General features: G+C 37.7%; 1 protein-coding gene across 4 annotated transcripts; it reads right to left on the minus strand.

Moving 5' to 3' along the window:
• Positions 1 to 954: 954 nt before the first annotated feature.
• LOC308689881 (scavenger receptor cysteine-rich type 1 protein M130-like) lies at positions 955 to 22390 on the minus strand. 4 transcript variants are annotated; one of them, XM_081363961.1, is made up of 13 exons: positions 22314 to 22390; positions 7936 to 8080; positions 7229 to 7543; positions 6642 to 6965; positions 6219 to 6533; positions 5678 to 6001; positions 5284 to 5601; positions 4618 to 4920; positions 4299 to 4376; positions 3769 to 4083; positions 3373 to 3465; positions 1505 to 1567; positions 955 to 1381 (listed from the first exon to the last, which is right to left on the minus strand). In XM_081363961.1, exons 2-13 carry the CDS (start codon positions 7991 to 7993, stop codon positions 1329 to 1331), a joined length of 2559 nt encoding a protein of 852 aa, XP_081220087.1. In that variant the 5' UTR covers positions 7994 to 8080; positions 22314 to 22390; the 3' UTR covers positions 955 to 1328. The 4 variants fall into 4 exon arrangements, with proteins under 4 accessions (XP_081220087.1, XP_081220088.1, XP_081220089.1 ...); XM_081363962.1 differs by having other exon boundaries at positions 7936 to 8127; positions 22314 to 22382; XM_081363963.1 differs by lacking the exon at positions 22314 to 22390 and having other exon boundaries at positions 7936 to 8921.
• Positions 22391 to 22933: the final 543 nt, after the last annotated feature.

Raw genomic sequence — 22933 nt, forward strand, 5'->3', positions numbered from 1 at the left:
GAGTTGTAACGTCTCAGCAGTTCTGCTGTGTTAATTGCATATCTATACAGTTTTCTGATACTGATTACATATTTGTTTATTGTAGAACCACATTTGAGAGTCATACATCGAGTGATATACATCCTAGGTCTACTTGCATTTATTGTCGCAGAGGATTCATCATTCATCGGAGGGTCTGAGACGACAGCTTCACATCACTGATTGGTTGCATTTCGAAGAGACTAACATGGACTCTTGTAATCATTGTTTTCACTGCCGAATCACAGACCATCTGTATCCTTGAAATTCAACTCTGTTGAAATTATTCATTGTTTATTTGTTTATTATTTTGCGTAGGCCTACGCTCTTCATATGTACATTTTATTTACATTTATGTGATCCTTTGACTGTGCATACACATTGTATTTGATTTGTTATTCAACATTCTTAAAGTAAAATAGTACAACATAGTAAGTCTACCTGCTCTTCATTACTCTCGTGGTCATTGGACATCAAGATGTGGTAATCGACCCTCTGAAATGGTTGGCATCGTATTAGTAATTAGTGCAATACGGTTCCTTTTCTACAATTGGATAGATGAGAAGGTAATACATGACGTAAACGATTGAGTCAGAACTTGCGCTAGGCTTCATTTCTTAATTTATTAGGGACCCGAACGCCGGCCGGGTTACGTGGATCTTCACGGACACAAACACACCAGTCTGACCTTAGTCATTAGTCTTAGTTAGGGTTAACTATTACCTTTTTAGTCGGTTGCCTACTTCTCGCTCGTACAAAAAAAAAGTGTAGTTTATGTAGTTATTATTAACTTGCTAAGCCGTTGAGACAGAAATTAAAAGGTCTTCTGCCTATTACTCCATTCATTCATGAGCCTTTAGTTTGATCTATCCTGGACATGTATTTGAGAAAACACCAGACTCCACCTATACTGATTTCAGAAGAATACAGAATCAATCAAATATAACAACAATTTATTTGTCAGGTAAAAATGTATCATGCCTACAACACAATTAAACAATTATAAGCCAATTCAGAAATGATAAATACACAACATAACTTGCTCAAAGATATATCTAAGAGTGAGAAACATTCCTTAACATTCCATGTTATGCTCTATACCCATGTTATTTTAATTATATGTTGGTAGATAATGCTGTCTAAAATGATTTTCGCTTTCTCTGACTTTTTTTTTAAATGTGGTAAATATAGGATGAATAGGATAGATTCATCCAAAATCCAAAACCATAAGGCACTGGATCTTTAATAGCAAGAAACTCCCAGCAGCTCCCATGATTTCATGAAAAGATGAAGTGGGTGTGGTCAGTGAGTCATATGGCCCCACCCTCTTTATTTGAGTCCTCCCCCACATCGCCATCATAGCCTGTTATTAAAAACAAAAGCAAATTCACATTCTCTGTTGTTTTAATTGCATTTAGGCTTAGTTTAGTTGACCAACATAAAAATTAAATGTATCTGGTTATGTAAACAGATGATAGTATCTTACCTAACCGTTTTTTCCCATCTTCATTGCTGTTCTTCACATCATCATACTCCTCCTGATCTCCCTCTGATACACATGTAAAATAAAACCACATTATAACTTGTAATACACTTTTAATACCATAGATCCCTCAGATTTATGACAGTCTGGGTCTATTAGATTATGATGCAGTGAGATCCAGGCAGACAAGATTATGTCTTGAATTATTAAGGAATAACACATTTTATTAAAATGGAGCAAATAAGTTTCAATATAAGATAGAAAAGTAAATACAAGTATTAATATCCAAAAGAATTGTATCTAAAAGATAAGATCAGAGTATAGAGAAAGAAGAACCCAAAAGAAGTATAATATTTGCCGAATGAAAGGAGAAAAAAGAAAGAAGAGGCAGAAGAAGAAGCCCAGAGTCTTCTGAAACGAAACATTTTATTTGCAGGACTAGGGAAAGTACCTATTGAAGTTCTTCTCTTCAAACCATTTAATGATGGACTCAAGACAAAATGTACCCTAGCAGGCCTGATTAGGTCATGGTCTAAGGGACACGGAATAATTTAATAAGCAATTGTGGTTTTGCACCTTTAAGACCTTTAAGAGAATATTGCAGATTTTGCATTATCTCATGTCTGCAGAGATGGAAAGAGACTTATTTTGACACCATGTTACATCACATAATCAATCCTGATGGAAAATACAGACGGTAAACAGGATGAACCAATCAATTGACGAAAATGAAAATCAATGAACATGTAAAATAATAATAATGCAACACAAGGAATATAACGATTAGACTAATAATGGTTAAATGAATATAGCAATCAATGACTAGAATTCATAAAGAAAAGATTAATAAGATGCATAGAAAGGAAACATTTATTTTTTTAAAAAATGAATAAAAGACGTCATTAAAAATCATTAAAAATCTTTGATCTCGGTGCATGGGCTTTTTTTTTTTTCTTTTTTTTTTTACAACACTGTGAAAACATCTCGAGACCATGTTTTTTTCTTTTCTTTTTTTCCCACCTCATTTTACTGCTCTGCACCTTGTTTTGTTTTTAAAGCACAACTGAGTTCTGTGTGAACGGCACTGTTGCTCACAGCATTTTCAGGGCTAATTCACAACGCAGTAACAGATGCATGAGACAATCATCAGATCACAGTTTTATGAGAAATCATACCATACTTCTCAGACATTCCACGACCCGACAAATGCAGATGGAAGATGTTCAGTCCGTGGAAAAAAGTATGTCTGTTGCTCAGCATCTGTCAGTAGCCAAATGTTTGAACCATTTCTGTTTCAATAAACTATCATTTATTCAAAGAGCTGATATGATCATTCATATCATATTTTTACTTATTTGAAAATTAGTTGGGTTTGGGAAGCTAAGTAAGCTTTTTATCTTTTCCAACTCTACAAATGCTCCAAATATAAACCCCTGCTTAGTGTTTAACACTCTCTAAAAATTCACACAAGATCTTCACTGACACATGACATAAACATGCAGCTTTGTGGTTTGGTGGCTGGTAAAGTCTTATCTACAGATTCATCTGATTACACATCAACAACCCAGAAACAAAAATATTCACACCGATCTGACATTCTCAGTGGAGAGACTTTCATGAATATAGAAAACTTTTCATATGATTAAAATTGATAAGGCAAATGTGAATGAAAGAAAAAGCTTTAGTTCTAGAGTGGATCAGATCTGGATCACTGATGTCTCCCCTTATTTCAGGATAAAGTGATATTAATCAGTTCACACTTACATATAATCAAATAGAGTAAAGAGTATGTGTATGTGTGGCTACAGGGGATCTCTAAACATAAATAGTAACATAATTAAAGCTTTTAACATGTTCCCATGATGACTCACCCCTCTGAGTGAAGTGATACTGTCTGTGATGAATCTCTTGATAAACGGCCGCAGTCGAAGTCCTGTTAAGTCCTGTGTACCAGTCAGAGAGAGCTGTGAGTGTAGACAGACAAACCTGCTGTCAGTTCACAACACATGACTGATCACACACTGAATAACACACAATATGACAGTCTCTGGATCTCTCCTACCTCTCCTCATCACTCTGTTCTGCTGAATCAGTATAAGCAGTGGCACTAAGAGCAGTAAGAGCAAAACTCCCAGTACAACCACAAGCACAGAGAGAGACACTGGAGGAGTGACTAATGTCGATGTGTGAAATTATCTTTTAAATAAAAATATTATTAGCTCTAAATGTAAAAAAAATAAAAATAATTCTCAGTGTTTTGCTGTGACCTGCACAGGTGAGTCCAGCGTGCTGTTTGTGGGAGCAGTCAGTGTGGTTCTTCAGGGAGAGAGGACAGTCCCACAGGTGAATCTCATTCCCTCTGCACTCGACTCTGTTCAGCCACACAACACCTTCACCAGCACCAAAGACTGAATTCCCATCAGCCCTCAGTGCTGCTCCACAACCCAGCTGCCTGCAGACCACCTGAGCATCGCTGATGTCCCACAGATCAGCACAGACTGAACCCCACACAGCGTTATGATACACCTCCAGCTTCCCAGAGCACCGGCCCAAACCTCCAATCAGTCTGAGAGGAACATGATCTAAATCACACACAGCAACATCACTGATCAGCTTCAGGACACCATATACAACAAAACACAGAAACTTAACTAAGACGGCTTTAAATGTATGATTAGTTGATTACATTTATGAATCTGATTATGATTTTTAAATGCAAATAAATTCTAAATTTATTTTTAAATTTTAATTTAAATGCACATTTTAATGGAATCCAGTCTTAAATTAAAAATCTTACTTGAACACTGTCTCTGGTAAGGAGATGGTGAGGTAGAACATGTCAGACGACTCCGAGGAGATTCATGATTCTCCTCCTCTGAGATTAGATATAAAAAGAACTGAACATTAGGACACAAAAATCATAATTTCTCACAGTGAAACATATCAATGTGAAAACATATAATTTAAGCCTCATAAATCATAAAAAATATTAGGCTCTGTCCATCAGCTCAGTTTAGTGTTTCAGAAACAATTTTTTCACTACATTATATACAAACATTGAGTTTAAAGAAACATAACTACTGAGACCATCTTACATTATTTAAACATAATCTCACTTGAGCAGGTGATTTTGGCCACTTCATCATTATTACAGTCATTCTGTCCCCAGGGTGAAGATGGACACTGCCACAGATTTGAATCATGTGGTCGACATTTCACTTCATCCAGCCAGTTACGAGCTGATTCCAATCTTGGTGTAGAATCAGACAAAACACCAGATCTTCCACAGTTCAGCTCTTGACAGATCAGACTCACTGTGTCTGTGTCCATCTGGTTCCAGCACACATTACCCCAGGATCCATTGTAGAAAACCTCCACATTCCCTTCACAGCCCTCAGTTAACCTGATCTCTTTAAACTCTAGATGGAAAAGGATGTGCATTAAAAATATTGGATATCACCAAAATAACTGGTTAATACAAGGCTAATGCATGCTGCTAGCACTGGTAGCATTTGAAAAATATACTTAATTATATTTGAATAATATATTATGGATCTTATGTACTACTTGATTCTGCTTGGTCAATAAAAAAATATTTAAAAAGTAGCGGCATACATGGCAGCGCTGTCTATCAGACCATCGATACAGTAAGATGGTCTTTGTTGTAAAATATGAGCCATCGACTCCTGATTATTCTGGTGTTTATTTTGCAAAAAATACCAGCTGCACATTATTCCTTTAAATATTTGAAATTAAATCAATCACATTACTTTACTGTTCACCTGAGCACACGACTCCTACATCCTGCTTGTGTTGACAGTCATGTTTCCCCCAGCCTGGAGAAGAGCAGTTCCACAGGGACGTCTCATTCCCCTCACACTCCACCTCATCCAGCCATATGGGTCCAGAACCAGGACCAAACCAGGCTGGTACCTGCTGGTTACTGAGGGCCACTCCACACTGCAGCTGTCTGCACACCACATGGGCATCTTTAATATCCCAGGAGTCATCACACACTGTCCCCCATGAGCCGCTGTGAAAAACCTCCAGCCTCCCTGCACAGTCTCCCCCAGAACCCACCAGCCTGATGGACCCGCGACCTGATATTCAGAGAGAGAAAAACACATTATTGATCACTAACAACTGAAGAATCTGCCCAGATGTTGTTGTTCTCACCAAGGCAGGTGATTGACAGCTGTTGTGTGGAGCTGCAGTTGAGAGTTTGTGGAGAGCTGCAGTTCCCCAGATGAGCTTCACTCCCAGAGCACTGGAAGCCCGTCGTACACTCTTGACTGTGTTCAGGACTGGATGAAGAGGAGCCAGAGAAGTTCAGCACAGAGCCACAGCCCAGCTGTCTGCAGACCACAGAGGATTCAGTGAGACTCCAGGAGTCCAGCAGAACTCTCCTCCAGACCTGATGGATGGAAACTTCCAGCTCCCCCTCACACTGTCTCTCTCCAGACAACCGCACCAGACCGTCATGAACAGCCAGAGAGGAACCTGAAATATGTGGCATTTTATTAACATATTGCAAGTTTGATAATACAAGACGATTAACCAATAATAATACATTTTACACACACAATAATAAATTCAGAAAGTGCATTAATCATTCAGTCTGGAATGAACATGTGAAATACAAGGAAATGAAATATTTTATACTATAAAGTCTTTCAACAGCATGAAATCAATCATTCTTCCAGTAATTTGGACTCACTAGAGCAGACGACTCCAACATCTCGTCCATGAGAACATTCAGCTCGACTCCATGAAGAGACGGAACATTCTGAGAGTTTTGTTTCATTCCCGTCACAATCAAACACATCAGCCCAGATTTCACCACTTCCCTCTCCAAACCAGTCTGATCCCACAACAGACACAGCAATCCCACAATTCAGCTGTCTACAGAGGACACTGGCAGCTCTCATATCCCAGCATGCATCACACACTGTGCCCCATTTACTGAAGTACTGACGCTCCACTCGACCAGAACAGACGTCAGGACCGTTGACCAGTCTGAGGTCAGTGTAACCTGGACAAAGAACAAAGAGTTTACTGAAATTGATCAAACCAATCAAATAATTACATTTTAGTTAACAATTTGATTTCTCTATAGAAAGGCTGAACATTGGCATTTTACCAGAACATATCAGTCCCACATCATTGTCATGGGTGCAGTTTATATTATGTGAGGTTGATGATGGACAGTGTTGAATGTGTGTTTCATTTCCTCTGCACTGAATCTCTTGTGTCCACATCTGAGCGTCTCCTTTGCCAAAAACATCTTCTCCCAGCACCTGTACAGGAGCCCCACAGTCCAGCTCTCTACACACAACCTCTGCATCCTGCTGGTCAAAGGCAGCGTCACACACTGAACCCCAGCCACCTACAAGAAGCATCTCCACTCTCCCAGAACACAGGTGAGACCCGTCCACAAGTCTTGACCTTCCGTAGTTTATTGTTTCTGAATATATTTACACAACAGGGAAGATCATCTTTCACATTGATTATGATATGGACATAAAACAATAGTCCTTTCATTAATAATAGATTTTATAAATAGATCAAATTAAGTTAAGACAATAAAATATACTATTTGTCAATTAGTTGCATGTGATTTGCTCTGCCAACAAATTACATTAAATTATTTGAAATTGCTTATAAGATGTTTATCAATGAAAGTCTGATCAGTGATGTATTAACAGTGTGATGTATGGAGCCGCTCACCTGAGCATCTGACTCCAGCATCTTGATGATGACTACAGTAATGAACACCCCATCCTCTTGATCTACAGTTCTTCAGTGTTGACTCTGATCCTCTACAGGCCACATCATCCATCCAGATTGGTCCTGATCCTTTTCCAAAGTGAGCATAACGCACAGCCTCTAGAGCCTCTCCACATCCCAGCTCTCTACAAACCACTGCAGCATCAGTCATATCCCAGTCATCTCCACACACTGTTCCCCACTGACCTCCATGAAGAACCTCCACTCTACCAGCACAGCGACTGTTACCACCAACTAACCTCACAGTCTCAAAATCTGTACATGAAAGAGAGAAAGGGATCGAATCATGCAAAGTCAAGAAACATAAGATGTAAAAAGTAATATATATATATATATATATATATATATATATATATATATATATATATATATATATATATATATATATATATATATAAAATAGAAATATATATAAATATTTTGAACTGGACAACTAAAGCTGGGCATGAGTGTATAACAAATTGGATTCATAAAAGCTCAAATAATTTATAAAATGTAATTGATAATTAATGATCTAGTGTCAAGATCTTAGTTTCTGGATATTACAAAGTCTTCTATTCAGTTTGTAGAGGTCTAATGCCATCATAAACAAAACGCTTATTTAAAAATGTTCAATTTTACATCTTTACAATCTATTTTGCACTTACCAGATGTGGTTATAGTGACAATAGAGGAGAGTAAACCGAGTGTCAGAAATCCCTCCATCTTCTTCTGCTCGTCACACTGTTTGTTTGACTCTGTTTCTCCTCTGCTCCCTCAAACACACTGAAGAAACTGGCTCCTGTCAGTCCCCTAAAGAGAGAGAGACTCTCACAGCTGCCAATGACACTCACTGTTCCCTTATTAGACACAACAGAGGAAATCATCAAACACAATCACTGACAAATCAGAGGAGGCTTTTCTGAATTACACCATATATCAAGAGAACATCTGCACTGATGAACGGGACTCCACCTCCACCATAAAAAACACACTTCACTGAAGATAGAATCATATCTTTCATAAGTCAGGATAGTGATAAAGTCTCACTAGAGAATGATAGAGAAACACTGCAGGTTATATTCAGCATCAAAGCCTGTATCCGCACACACAACATACAAGACTGATGACTGACTGCTCACTTACTGACACTTTATTTCACACACAAAAATACTTGATCTTTGTTTAAATATAAAAAATTATAAGAAGTTCTTTTTTGGGTGTGACAAAAGTGCATACTATTAAGTTTAATACACTGGTATCATGTTCTAACAAAGAGCACAATAAACAGCAAGTTAAAAAATATATAAAATGAATTGGGCTGTTCTGTGTACAACGAACACAGGCTTATTCAGACAATATTTGTAAATAAACATTGGTTTCTAATCCAAAGGTTCAATGGCTTCATATCAAGCATTTGAGGATGTAGATGTGTTTAATACTGCAATGAGTAATACATCCACCAGATGGCAGCAACACACTTATTGTAAAGAGAAGCCGACAAGAGTCTTGACCTTGTGGAAATAATTTGTTCAGAAATTGATAATTTCTCTTTTTACAGCTACAAATCTTTTTTTTTAAATCAAATTTAATTTTTTTTTATAGCGCTAATTTCACTGAAGATTTATTTTACTCCTTGTCTGTACTCTGCAGTGAGTGATATTTCTTGTAATTTTTTTTATTTGGTAATTATAATTATCAATTCTAAATTAAGTGTTTATTAAATTAATATTATTAATAATAATAATAATTATAATTAATTATTATTACTATTGCATAGTCATATTGAATGAGAAAAAATGGGTGTTTCCTTTTTTTTTTTTTTTTTTTGTCCTTAGCTGATCACATGTCTGTTTGTAACAGATACAAATTGGAATGCTACAGCATATCAACATTTAAAACAGCACCAAACAAAAATAGAAGATAAAACAAATATGTGTTACAACACTCCCTGGCCTTCAACATTTTTATCCATTTTCCACATATTCATCTACATATTAGTTTAATTTAAGATGAAGGTGCAGTGAATTGTTAAATACTGGGTTGTTCTGTTTAATAGTGATGTTCTGAACTGGTAAGAGGTTCAGTCACAGTCCTGTTGCATCATCATTTTTTGCCAATGAGCAAAGTACATAATTTCTCACAAGCCTCTGAGAAACAGTCCAATAATGTCACTTTGAATTACAAATAATATATCAAATGAATTACAACGAATATGGCAAATTGAAAGAAAAAGCACACAGATGAAGTTAATAAGCAACAACATGAAAGGAAAGCATATTCTCTTTCAGTTTAAATGTAGAAAATTTGCTAAATGTAATTGATCTGGCATATTTCAAAGAGTTACATAAAATATTGATGAATTGTAACTAAAACTAAAACTAAAAATAATATGCAGCAATTAAACTCTGCTTATAAAAGCTGCATATAAAACAATATGAAGTGGTGGGTGTGGTCACTGACTTAAACAGCCCCTCCCTTGCTCCTAAAAAATAAAAAATGAATGTATTAATTTATGTTTAGAAAGTAACACATTGAACTCATCAATGTTTGAAATACGTTCAATGTTATGAAGATTAAACGGGACCTATTCAGTGAGAGATAAAGCAGGACACAATAACTTACCAAACAGGTCTGTCACATCTTCACTCACATTATTATACTCCCTCTGATACAAATGTGTCAATCATTATTTTCATAAATAAAACTCACACTGTGATTTAAAGTACACTATTATATATAATATATAATATATAAATTATAATGTAATGATTGAGTTATTTTATAACACTAACTTGAAAAGAAAAGAAAAATATTTTACCAGGGTATATCCAAAAATGTAAAAATGTAAAAAAAAAAATCCAGTTCTCTTTATTATTGGAGAACTGTTGTATGACGATAAAATCATCATAGGTTACTGATATTGTAACGGTGTGGTGGTAGTTGAAGGCACAAGATGAAGATGAGGGTATAACACAATGTTTAGTGATCAAGCTCAGGCAGGACAGACACAACCACAACTAACATTAATGAGAACCGACAAGGGACTGAACAAAACGGAGTATAAATACACAGGATGAAATGAGGAAACTATCTAGACCCAGGTGGAGGAAGATTAACTAATCAGGGACTAACAAACACAGGTGCAGACAAGACAGAACATAATTGTGACATTATGCCCCCCTTGGAAAGGCGCGTCCTCGTGCCGTGATGACAAAGTTCAGGATGTAGTGATGAGGCGGAGGCTTTGGTGGAGGGCATGGAGCTGGTCACGGATGGTGATGAGGAGGTGTCTGGAGTTGCCGACCATGGTGAAGCTGAAGGTGGGAAGACCCAGGGCGGAGTCCAGACAGAGGGAACGGACGGAACCCTGGGACTGATTGGCAGAGGCGGAACCATAGTTAGTGGTGGAGGAACCGGTGGAGCAGAGAGGCTGACAGACCAGGGCGACATCGCTTGGAAGGCTGGTGCCGAGCCGCTGGTTTGCGGGACTGAGGGGGAGACGGGGACTCGGATGACCGGAGCGACGATGTGGCAAGCGAAGATGACAGGGGAGGTCGGAGGAAGGGAGGAGCCCGATGAAGCCATAGGGGTGCAGGAAGTCCAATGCAAAAGCTGGGCGTCGACCACTGGAGGCTGACCTGGAGAAACGAGGGAACCCAGCGGAGCTTCCGGGCAGACTAGCCGCGGAGGCGATGAGGGAGCCGGGAGCCGAGTTGATGGTGTAGGGCTGACAGGCCGAGGTGGAGATATGTGCCTGGAGGCCCGAGGTGCAGCTGGGGGCTCGGCCTCACCCCAAGCAGGTGGAGGGGAAGCCCGAGGCGCAGAGGATGAGCTGTACGGAGTGAGCGGTGGAGGCAGAGCCGAGGAGCTGGACCACACCAGTGGTGCTGACGGATCCAGGGGACTGGTCGTGACCAGCGATGGAGACGGGAGTATGTCAGGTAGGGATACAGCCTGCAGGTTTCCAGATGGGACCGGCAAGGAGGATGAAGACTCAAGGGTGGGGACTAACGAGGAATTAGGATCCGCGGACCACAGATGTTAATGAAAAATTCATTGTTCTTGTGTCCATTCATTTAAAACTTGTTGATTTCATTTGAGTGTGTGTAAAAGCATTTCTAACAGCTGAATTGGGGGTAGGAAAGAGCAGATGTAATAAACCAGATAGCCCGGGGAGATAACAAACACCTAGGCACGAGAAAGAATCTTAGTCGAAGAATACAGGATGTCATATAGTAGGGTCCCAGGCCCCCTCCTGAGGAAAGCAGGAGGTCATTTAGATTGTAAATGAAGGCCTTTTGGCTTCTCAGGGACAAAGAACAGCATGACCTGCCCAGGGGGGGGGGGGGGGGTAGAACCAGTCCATACTAGATGTCTTTAAGGAAATTTACAGAGACTGGGAAAGGAGGAGTCAAGAATGTCAGAAACCTGTATAAAATGTCTCAGTTTTGTTATGTCAGTAGGCTTTCTGTTTCACATCTGGGTGGCTGCGGTTGCGAAAAGATTCCTCAAAGAATAAAGCCTTTTCTTCTTTATTACAATTTTGCCTTTTGAGTGTTGTCTTACACCTGTGATGCTGTTTTTCCAAGTGAGATAAAAATTGCTATTACAGCTGGTGTCAGAAGTTAGGATCCTGTGCGGACGCTTCTTCTCCTGGTCCTGAGAACGGATTTGACGGGAAAGTGCACGACCTCGGCAGCAACAGGCGGCCGTCTCATACCTCGACGGTTTGAGATAGAAACTCAACAGATTACGAGAGAGAGAGGCAAAACCCCGCACTCAGGGCCAGTGAAAGAAAACTCCCACCAGGATTAAAAAATCCGCGACGATTGCGAGAGAAACAGAAAAAGCATCTCTGGGTAAGACACGGCAAATTGTTTTATTGAAGTTAAGTGTAATTTGATAATTGTGGGTGAACATGAACCATGTTGGCTGAGTTCTGCTTTTGGTACGAGCGAGGTGATTGGTGATTCAGTTAATCACAAATTGATTTTGAGGGAGAAATCGATCTGACAGATTCAGACCGGTTTCTGCCACGCTTGGCTCGTTAGTGGACGGGGATCCACCGTGATTCAGATAATCACAAATTGCTGAGTGATTGTGTTCTGCTCAAAATTTATAAAACTTTGAGTAGAACGTAATTACCAATTGAAACCCGACCGATCTTGGGGTGACGAAAAGATCGGGTCTGTCGAAGACGTTTGACAGATACTGTAAGGCACGTGTCGAACTGTGAAATCCAAAAGGGAAACTCAGCCAAAATGGGATCATCTAACAGTAAATTAGATATTTTTTACACACCTATTTTGTGTCGAATGAAAAATTACGGCAAGAAATGCATGCAAGAAATTGTGGAAACGGATAATTGTTTAACAAAAAGGTTGTTGTAGTCGTGTTCAGCATGGTTGTAAAACTGTGAACAGACAGTAGTTTGTTGAACTAAAGAAGATAGGGAAAGATAGAATGTTTTTCCTGATGGAAATTATAAACAGAGAATTGTTGGATTGCAGATAAAAGAGAACAGATGCAGAAGGAACTGGCATGTTGGGGAAGATAGGATGTTTTTCTTGATGGAAACAGTGAATTGTTGGATTGAACAGATACAGAAGGAAGTGGCATGTAGGGAAAGAGTGTTAGATAAAATAAGGCATTGAGTATGATTAACAGGGATTAACATGATATAAAGATTAGGAATCATGTACGCAAATGTAAGCAAAACGGGAAAAATTCTATATTTTGGAGATAAAATAATGATTGAAATTACGATGTGAATGCTTTATTGTATTAATGATATGAAAACAAGAGTATTGAAGAATAGATTGCCATATTTTTGAGTTGAGGATAGCTGTCTGTGTAATTTAGAGACTGAGAAGAATTAGGGAATCTTGTGGTCTCTGTGAAACAGTAGAGATAAGTAGGACTGAATAATTATAATACAATCTTGTGATTTATGTTGAATCTGCAAACTAACTATTTGATAGAAGAATAAGCTTTTAAAACCAGTGTTGATGAAATTAATTACACGTTAATGTTTTAATACTGTATGAAGAGTAACTGAACAGTCCTGAGTAACTGAACAGTCCTGATAAATAGTGAGATAAAAGAGAGCAAATGCTGTAAGCAGTTCTGCTCATGCTCTGAAGAGATTTGCAGATGATGTTTAGTAAAAGTTTAATTGTGATTGGAAAGATAAACAATAACTTAACTGGCCCCAAACAAAGAAAGTGCCAAAATTACACAAATTTAAAGAAAAGTCTTTGTTAATATGGGTTAGAAAGTAGATCAATGTTAATATGATGAAGATTGTTTCAGCTATTGAAATTGAATTTGCAACTGTAAAAGAAAAGACAGAGAACTGCTTATCAATGGCTCTGTTGCATTTCCTGAATACAACACAATGTTTCAGAAGTGCAAAATAGGGTGAAGCTGTTAGAAAGATAAAAGGCAGAATAACAGAGAGTGTTTTATTGCAGTCAGCTGGGTCATTCAGTGACTGTATGCGCACTGTATGACTGTAAAAGTAAATGAAGGAGAAATAAAGTTGATAGTTGGAACTTTTGAAAGTTGTAAGAAGATTGAAAGATTTAAGTGTAAGGAATTCCTTTTGAAAGGAAAAGAACTATAAAAAGTACCGGTGGACGTAAAATTACAGATGAGCTAAATGAGTTGCAAAATATTTTAAAAGTACCGATCACTAAAAGGATGATTGTGTTTTGAATGAAACGCTTTGATAAGGTTTTAGATGATATAGAGAGACAAATCTAACGAATGATTTATAGTGATAATCATAAAATGTATGACAAGCAGAGAGCGCAGCCTCAAAAGTTAGTATGAACCATAGAAGCAGATTGATAAACTCCTAGAGAAAACATTGAAGTCGGGTATTAAATTATGGTAATTGAAAATAAAATTGAAATGAAATTTGAAACGTTATTAAGAACTAGAATAATTATTATTCCTTTAAGATAAAATAAACAGAAGCAGTGTTACAGGATTAACAGTTGCTAAATGTAAAATGTGTAAAAGGCATTTGATTAAATAAAGGCTTGTTAATGTTGATTTTAAAAGATAAGAATGTGATTTGGCCAAAACAGGTTTGCTTATCTGAATCTGGTATGTGCTGTAACTGAAACTGCCACAGTTTCAGTGCAACATAGACTCATTCTGGGTCTAAATTACAATACATGTAATTTATGGAAAAGATGCCTTAAGATGGGCTAGAGTATATAAAAGATGGTAGACAAAGTCTGAAGTTAAAGGTTTATGAGAATGCAGTGTATCAGTCCTGAATGCCTCAAGAGTCTCTCTCTCATTCAATGCCAGCTGAAAGCTGTTGTCTGAGCCTGTGTAAAGCACATTGTTTTAGTTGAAAACCATAGACATGGATGTTAAAAGAAATCATGCTACAAGGCAGTTCAGATTCCATACATTTCAAGAGAAATTTGTAAATGTTTTAAAAGTAAAACTGAATGACTTTAAAGAAGTCTTAAAACGATAGAAGTGACATTTTTAACTAGTTTAGAACCAGTAACTTCTTTGTCTGATTTTAGCCTCCACCATGGAACAGGGCTGATGGCTCCGGCTACAGATGTAACAGTACACTGAATGGACGGTTGCTTCAATTGCGATTTTGCTGATTTGAAGATGTTTAAAAGATTTAGGTGATTAAATACTGTTGTTATTAACTTGTCTCCCTGTGTTAACACTATTAGGCAGTCCAGAGTGCTCTGGTGACTCTTGAATGTGCCTTCCCTAAAGCTTCAGAAAACAACTTAGTCTGTTGGGGAAAACTGATTTTGCGGTGGGAAAGAGCGGCTACCAGTGTGCACGAAGTGGCTACTCAAGGACGGGTAAGAACCTTTGGCCAGAGGTCAACCTAAGGCAGGGGGTCACGCCGACATTGGGCATCTCCTGAAGGGAGGTGTGTTTATGTGAGAAAGGTATTAGAGTTGAGCGATGACTGTGAGGCCAGCAGCATCAGCAGAACATTGAGAGGGGAGATGGAGCTGTAAGGAGTTATGGCAGTCTGCCCCAGAAAATGTGAGTTCCTCTATATACCACTTGCAAGAAACCGCATTCATTGTATGGCTTGTTTTTCATTATGACAAGTGTTTGCAACCATGCCAGGGGACAACACCCTGATGAAGATTAAAGATAAAGAGCTGATGGGAATGGGCTTTCAAGAGCCAGCTGAGACCGTGAGGTGATTGTCATTATTTGTTGTGGAGACAGTATACTTAATTTTTATCAGGAACATGATGCTGGTTGCCTTATGGGCAAGGGAAAATATTATAGAAGTTGATATTGAAATAATATGTCTTTAAGATATGTAAGATATGTTTTGTAAGTTTTAAATCCTGAAGGTCATTAGACGTGGTGGTGGCTAAAGGTGAAGACAGCTTTTGTAGATTCAAGAAAAGTCTGGATAAAGATTAATGGTCAAAGGTTATTGAAATGAATTTATTATTAGATTTTGTCTAGATTACAGTCTTAGGAGGCTGTTGAAAAGATTATTTGTGTATAGTGAGAGAGACTGTTTGAGTGGAGGAAGGGATGGTACTCTGTCTGTTCTTCTGTTATCGGTCAGCCAAAGAAAAGCTGAAGCAAAATAATGATAATGCACCAAACCAATCCAGCTGACTTTTCTAAAATCAGATGGATAATGAACAGACATGCTTTGAAACTGGTTAAGAGGCCATAAAAACATTAGATAAAAGATACAGGAAAATGTAAGGTTAAAATGTCATTTCAAATTTAAATCTTTTTAGAGAAAAGATATGAATAAGAAATATGAGCAGTTCATAGTCAGGGATGAGTGTGAGTGTTAATTCATGTTTTGTACAGTATGTGTTAGTTTAGGACAACTATTATGTCTGAATAGTGTGTATAAATTTGTCATTAACCTCTGGAAAGAGTGTTTTAGCATTATAGATGGGTTAAGGCAAATGACAAATTTGAAAGTAAGCTGAGGATTGTGAGTCAATCTGATGAGAAAGCAACGCAGAACATAGGACGAGCTTTAAGTTGATTGATCATCGAGCTCTATCTGTTAATTATTATTTTGGTCATTTATGATGTTCAGTAGATTTGAATTACTTTCTGAACAGGTTTAAGTATTGATGTGTAAATTAGAATTGTGAAGTCGTAGATAGCCGTCAGTCATGTGTTGAGAAAAAGTTATAAATTTGACAGCAACAAACACGTAGGCTAAATAAATATCAGATTATCCAGAGAGCCCTTAACAGTTATGAATTGTAAAAAAAGGGGAGATTGTTATTTGACTGACATTGACGAAGTGTGCACACCACGACCTAACCTGACCAATTGATGACCTGGAGAATGTACGCAGATGACAGTTGCTTAAGAGACCAAACAATAGGCCTGAAAAGCAAGAAACGCTGTGAAACTAGGGGCCGTTGCCATAAAAAACAATTTGATAAGAAGATGAAATTGTGGCTTTAAGTAATATTTTTATTTCAGAGGCAGAGAAAGATGGGAAATTTGGCTGAAGGACAACGTTTGGGTTAGCAAACTTTATCCAAACAAATGTTACCAAATAAATATGAACAAATATTGCAGTTTTCTATAGCTCAAACAGTAGAGCGTTAGCGCTTGTAACGCCAAAGTCATGGGTTCAATTTCCGAGGGAAAGCAAGAATTGATAAGAATGTAAATGTGTACCTTGAAATGTAAGTCGCTTTGGATAAAAGCGTCTGATAAAAGTAAGAGAATTTTATGTTAAATTTATGCACGAGATGGGTGTTGTGCATCAAGAGGAGGATGAATATGCTCATGGCGGGAACAAGAGAACGCACAGTAAAACAAGTGGTCAGATGAGTCTTTGAATTTTTTAGTATGAATAATTTGTATTCAGGCCACAAACAAAGACATTTCGGCCTCACAGGTGGGAAAACAGTAAATCCAGGGGGGGAGGGCTAAACCCATTGTCTTCACAGCAGGCTGAGAGGTTATCTAGCTTTGACCTCATCGGTATATGAGGACAGTAAAAGTCCAGGAGGGGTTTATTTGAAGAATTTTATTTGTATTAACCAGCTAGATCTGGTTTACTAAGGGGTTCACATTTGCTGAAAGCCATCGCACAGGTGGGAAGATACATTTTGGGAGGACATTGGGTTTAATTGTGTGCATTGTTTGTATTTTAAGTGTGCTAATAACAAGAATTGTTTTGACAGGAAACGCCGGAGCAGATGTGGCAGCACAGCAGACAAAAGAAAACTATGTGACAATAACCTCAACATTTGTTTTTCTTTACAGAAGATGCAGACTTTTGCGCATGGCATGAGCAAAGTGAAGAAACAGTGCCTAACCCTGTGTAATGCCTAACTTAAAATTTTCATTTTGCAGGATGTCAGGATGGATTGAACCAAACAGAACTGATTCTGTATTGTTTTGTTAACATGAACAACATGGGTTGAATGTTTTTTTTTTTTTTTCAGGGGAACAAGGACCCTGAGTGCTATTCAATGAGCAAAAATTATCTGGTGACAATAATGTTTCAGGCTGTTGAATCCACAGGTCACACCAAAGGGACGACAAGACAAGCGGTCACTAACAAAATCACTTAAGGTCTGCCTTCACAGGTGACAGCAGACAGTAAACGACTCATTCCAGTGGGGGTGCAATCGTGATCTAAGGGAAAATCTTGGAAGGATCTGGGTCCAAGCATCTCACCCTAAACTATACCAACCAACATCAGCAACCCCATACGCCACAGCGAAGAATAAAGTGGAAGATCAAGGATATGCGCTAGAACATACCTCTCCTGCCAACGTTGGAAAAAAGACCATTTCAACAGCACACAAAGTGTCATATTGGTGAAGATGGAACGTCCATGAGGCAACGAGATGATCAACATATCTGGAGAAAATGTTGACCAATTAATGGTTGAAGAAAAGTTTTGCGATTTTATTTGATTGAATCAAATTAGGGCTTAGTATTGATATACATGAAGGGTATAACTGTTCTTGAATTAAGACTTGAATTAATTCTATTCTTAAAGATTTAATAGTATAATGGGTTTGATTAGAAAACAGAAATGAATTTTTATTATTTTATTGGTTATCAGAGAATGATAAACAGGGGGGAGATGTTAATGAAAAATTCATTGTTCTTGTGTCCATTCATTTAAAACTTGTTGATTTCATTTGAGTGTGTGTAAAAGCATTTCTAACAGCTGAATTGGGGGTAGGAAAGAGCAGATGTAATAAACCAGATAGCCCGGGGAGATAACAAACACCTAGGCACGAGAAAGAATCTTAGTCGAAGAATACAGGATGTCATATAGTAGGGTCCCAGGCCCCCTCCTGAGGAAAGCAGGAGGTCATTTAGATTGTAAATGAAGGCCTTTTGGCTTCTCAGGGACAAAGAACAGCATGACCTGCCCAGGGGGGGGGGGGGGGGGGGGGGGGGTAGAACCAGTCCATACTAGATGTCTTTAAGGAAATTTACAGAGACTGGGAAAGGAGGAGTCAAGAATGTCAGAAACCTGTATAAAATGTCTCAGTTTTGTTATGTCAGTAGGCTTTCTGTTTCACATCTGGGTGGCTGCGGTTGCGAAAAGATTCCTCAAAGAATAAAGCCTTTTCTTCTTTATTACAATTTTGCCTTTTGAGTGTTGTCTTACACCTGTGATGCTGTTTTTCCAAGTGAGATAAAAATTGCTATTACAGGTCTATCAGGTCCAGGTCCGCTCCTGGCTCTGAGGTGGACTGACCTGCCTGCATCAACTGCATCTGACCTGCCTTGATGTTCTCAGTAGTGATGTTACATATGACACTGAAGCTTCAAAGCGCGTATCGAGTACGCAGCGCAATTTCTCATGAATATCCGTGCCGGAGCGTGTATTGTTTTCAGAGAAACACGTGATCAACGAAAGATGAAGCCTCACTTTCTTTCCAGTCACGTTTGAATGCTTTGCTTTGTGTGTCGGAATGTTTGAACCCAGACCACTACTCTACAGGTTTTTGGAAGTTTAAGTAAAAACCTAAGTTTTTTTTAAAATAAATAAACCTATAGCCTATGTTACATGATCATATATTCTGCCAAATAAACAGCATAGAAACCATAAAATAATTATACCACCATTTACTTGCATAAAGCAACTCTCTTGGTATTTTTATAATTAGTATTAATATAATTGTTACATAAAATGTATTGCCACACTTTAATATGTGAATTATATTTTTAGAAAACTGAACATTTAGCGTTTAAATGTTAGTGCCAGGCTTTTATTTGTGATTAATTGATAAAACAACGGCGCTGCGCATTCGGGTTTATGGCTGATTTAACATTGACCTGCCACAAGATGGCGCTGTTTTCGACACTCTTGATGCTTCAAATCTTTACCCGAAACAATCGGGGGAAAGCCTCAGTATTTCATGTGGCTTCATTTGCCCATCCCTAGTTCTCATAGCCGCATTTCCACTGTCAGGCCAGTGCGAGCCAGGGCTTTAAATAGGCCGTGCCGGGCTAATAGCCTATAGCTAATAGCCCAAAATCTGCTGTGTTTCCACTGTCAGGCCAGAAGCTCCACAGAAAAAAAAGAGAAAACCTCAAAATGTTTATTATAGATACAGTAAGACAGAAACTCACCTGTTCACCGCTCATTTTCCTCAGCTGTAGGCAAATGCAAGCGCGTTTCAAATCATTGCCTCTCCCGGGAGAACTAGCGCTAAATTAATCCCTATATCTTAACGTCATCTAGGGGAGACCGGGGACAGTTGCAACACTTTTTGCATTTCTCTCAGTTACTCAGAGACTATTTGGACTAGACCAGCCAAATTTGTATATTAAACTTGCATCTGTCTGCTAATTACCCATACCAATTAAAGATGATTAGGCTCAGGGCCGGTTCTAGACATTAGGAGGCCCTAGGCAAAATTCATGTTGGAGGCCCCCCACCCCCAATAAAAAAACACTTGAAACAAATATGATTCCTAACCTTTTTATTTATACAACATTTAATTTTAAAAGCAGTATATTTTTACTTACACAGTACATAAGTTTGGACACATTACTATTTTTAATGTTTTTGAAAGAAGTCTCTTATGCTCATCAAGCCTGGATTTATTTGATCAAAAATACAGAAAAATAATATAGTGAAAATAGTTAAAATTTAAAATAATGGTTTTCTATTTTACTATACTTTATATTTCTGTGATGCAAAGCTGAATTTAGTGCCACGTGATCATTCTGATTTATTATGTTAGAAATGGTGCTTAATATTTATTTTATAACCTGTGATACTTTTTTTCAGGATCTTTGATTATTAAAAAGTTGTTTTAAAAAAGTCTTCACTGTCACTTTTTATATATTTAACACATCCTTGCTGAATATTCCTGTTTTTTTTTCTCTGTATTTTTGATCAAATAAATGCAGGCTTGTAGAGCATAATAATAAACTTCTTTCAAAAACATTAAAAATAGTAATGGGTCCAGACTTTTACCGGTACTGTATGTACATATTAATCAAACTTTATCTAAGGTAATCTCTTTTTTGTTTAATGAAGATGTTATTGTTGTTGTTATTTTGCTGTTTTATTCAATTTATTCACAGTTCCAGAATCCCACTTCAGTAGATGAGCATAAGTGATTTTATATTGCATTGCTACCTTAAATATGCTATACACAAATCAAGTGGAAGAGAAAGACACGATCGCTACTGAGCAGAAAAAAATATATAAAGTGATATTATTGGCGTAATGTCAGGAATCTAATCATCAGCAGAATTTAGAAGATAGACCCATAGATATGAGATCCTTTATTTGAAACATTTAAAAATGTTGTAGTGTGTTGGCTTTTTAACTTAGAATACAGACGTCTTGTCTTTTAATTGTGTAGCTTTTTTACTAGTCAGCTCCCGACGCGATGTTATTCATTGTACGCGCAAATTCAAAGCGTCGCGTCTTGGGCACGTTACGCTCGCGCTCTTTTAAACTCGTAATAAAGCGGTGAATGATTTTTCCAGAAATGACGCTGATCTACAGTACAAGTTTATATTTAGAATACATTGCAATCACTCCAAAATAGATGACGACAACTCACACACCTGCATTATGAGATGTGCTTCTTTGTGTGCTTATTAGGCTTTTGCCTCGCAGCACCTGATGGATGCGTTCTTTACACATACTTTCAGAAGCCGGCACCCGCTTTGTAACGGACACATTAATTGGTTTAACTGTAGTAATGTAACAGTCTATGGTTAAGATAAACATCGTCACTATTTTTAGTTAATAAATAAATATTGAAATAAATTGTAGATAGGACATTTGTACATTTTTTTTTTTTTTTTTTTTGTCCCTCTGTCTGGGCCCCATCCAACCAATCGGGCCCTAGGCACGTGCCTAGTTTGCCTTTGCGTTAATCCGGCTCTGATTAGGCTACATATGACATATCGTTCACGGTAGCCTATTTATTTGAATGGAAGAAGCCAGATGTTGCAACTGACCCAGACCCAGGGGACAGTTGCAACACAACCAGTTACAGTTGCAACATGTTAAAAATACCTTAAATTTCACTTATTAACTTTAGGTTTTTGTCTCAATGAGCATAGAATTCTGAAAATATTAACTGTTTTAGGCCTACTATAATATTATAGTATTATTTATTTATACAATAATATTATTGTAGACTATTATTTATTTAGTCATATTTATCAAATAACAGTTATTGAGTTTTGTTTGTTCATGTGTAGAACATAGTCCTACATAGATTCAGTGTGCAGATGTTACCGATGCTATTCAATCTCTCCATATTTCAGTGTCACACAGGAAGAATTGAACAATTTGCAATGCAACAAACTTGTATTAAACGTGCAATGTATAACTTGTTTCAACCGTCCCCAAACCTATCAGCCATGACAGAACATCATATGCCTGCTAGACACACTGACTTTGACACATGCTAACTATGTCACTTTGAAGCCAACAAAACAATAATTCAAACTAAGTAAGTTTTGATTAATTCATACAAAATGTCAGGACAGATGACAAAAATACATCTCATGAAAAAAATTACTTTCATACCTCCAAAACAAGTTTTGTTCAATAAATGCAGCAGCAGATGTTGAATATGTCTTCTGTCTTCTTGGTGGGGGGAGGGTCTAACTGTACATATGAGTGTCATCACTCTAGCTTGTTTCTAATTGGAGAAAAATGACATGTTGCAACCATCCCCTGTTGTAACTTTCCCAGTCTCCCCTACTGTTTTAGAAGAGGAAGTTGCTCAACTGCATTTCTGAGAAAATCTGTCTGGACACATTTATGAGAAAATCAAGCCAAGAGATCTTATAAAAAGCCAAGGGTCTCACAATCGTAATAGACAGATATGCATTTGTGTGCACTAGATTTGGTATTTGTTCAAAGGATGGTTTGTATTTATTTGTGAAATATCAAGGCTCATTTATTTATAGGCAATTTGTAAAACACAATATTTGTTACTCCACTGCGTTTTTGCTCAAATTGACCTTTGTATTTAAACATTGCTTTCTGTTTGTTTGTGAGTTGAGTTTTCCTTTGCAAAGCAGATCGAGTTTGCTTGCAAAATGCTGGATTTGTTTGTTTAATTATAGCACATAATTCACTCCATAATATGCAATCCACCAGAAGCAAAACCGTGCAGATGTAGCATGTGAATGTTTGACACA

This window comes from Scardinius erythrophthalmus, assembly GCF_964197995.2.
Source record: "Scardinius erythrophthalmus genome assembly, chromosome: 4".
Classification (NCBI taxonomy): domain Eukaryota; kingdom Metazoa; phylum Chordata; class Actinopteri; order Cypriniformes; family Leuciscidae; genus Scardinius; species Scardinius erythrophthalmus.

What these genes read in the sequence shown, in the direction of transcription:
- LOC308689881 (XM_081363961.1), bottom strand. Translation starts at nt 7,993, where the DNA reads ATGGAGGGATTTCTGACACTCGGTTTACTCTCCTCTATTGTCACTATA. An exon ending in GGCCAAAATCACCTGCTCAA is followed by an intron (nt 4,377 to 4,617) that starts GTGAGATTATGT and finishes ATCTAATCTCAG; the next exon opens with AGGAGGAGAATCATGAATCT. An exon ending in TTACCAGAGACAGTGTTCAA is followed by an intron (nt 4,084 to 4,298) that starts GTAAGATTTTTA and finishes TGTGTGATTTAG; the next exon opens with ATCATGTTCCTCTCAGACTG.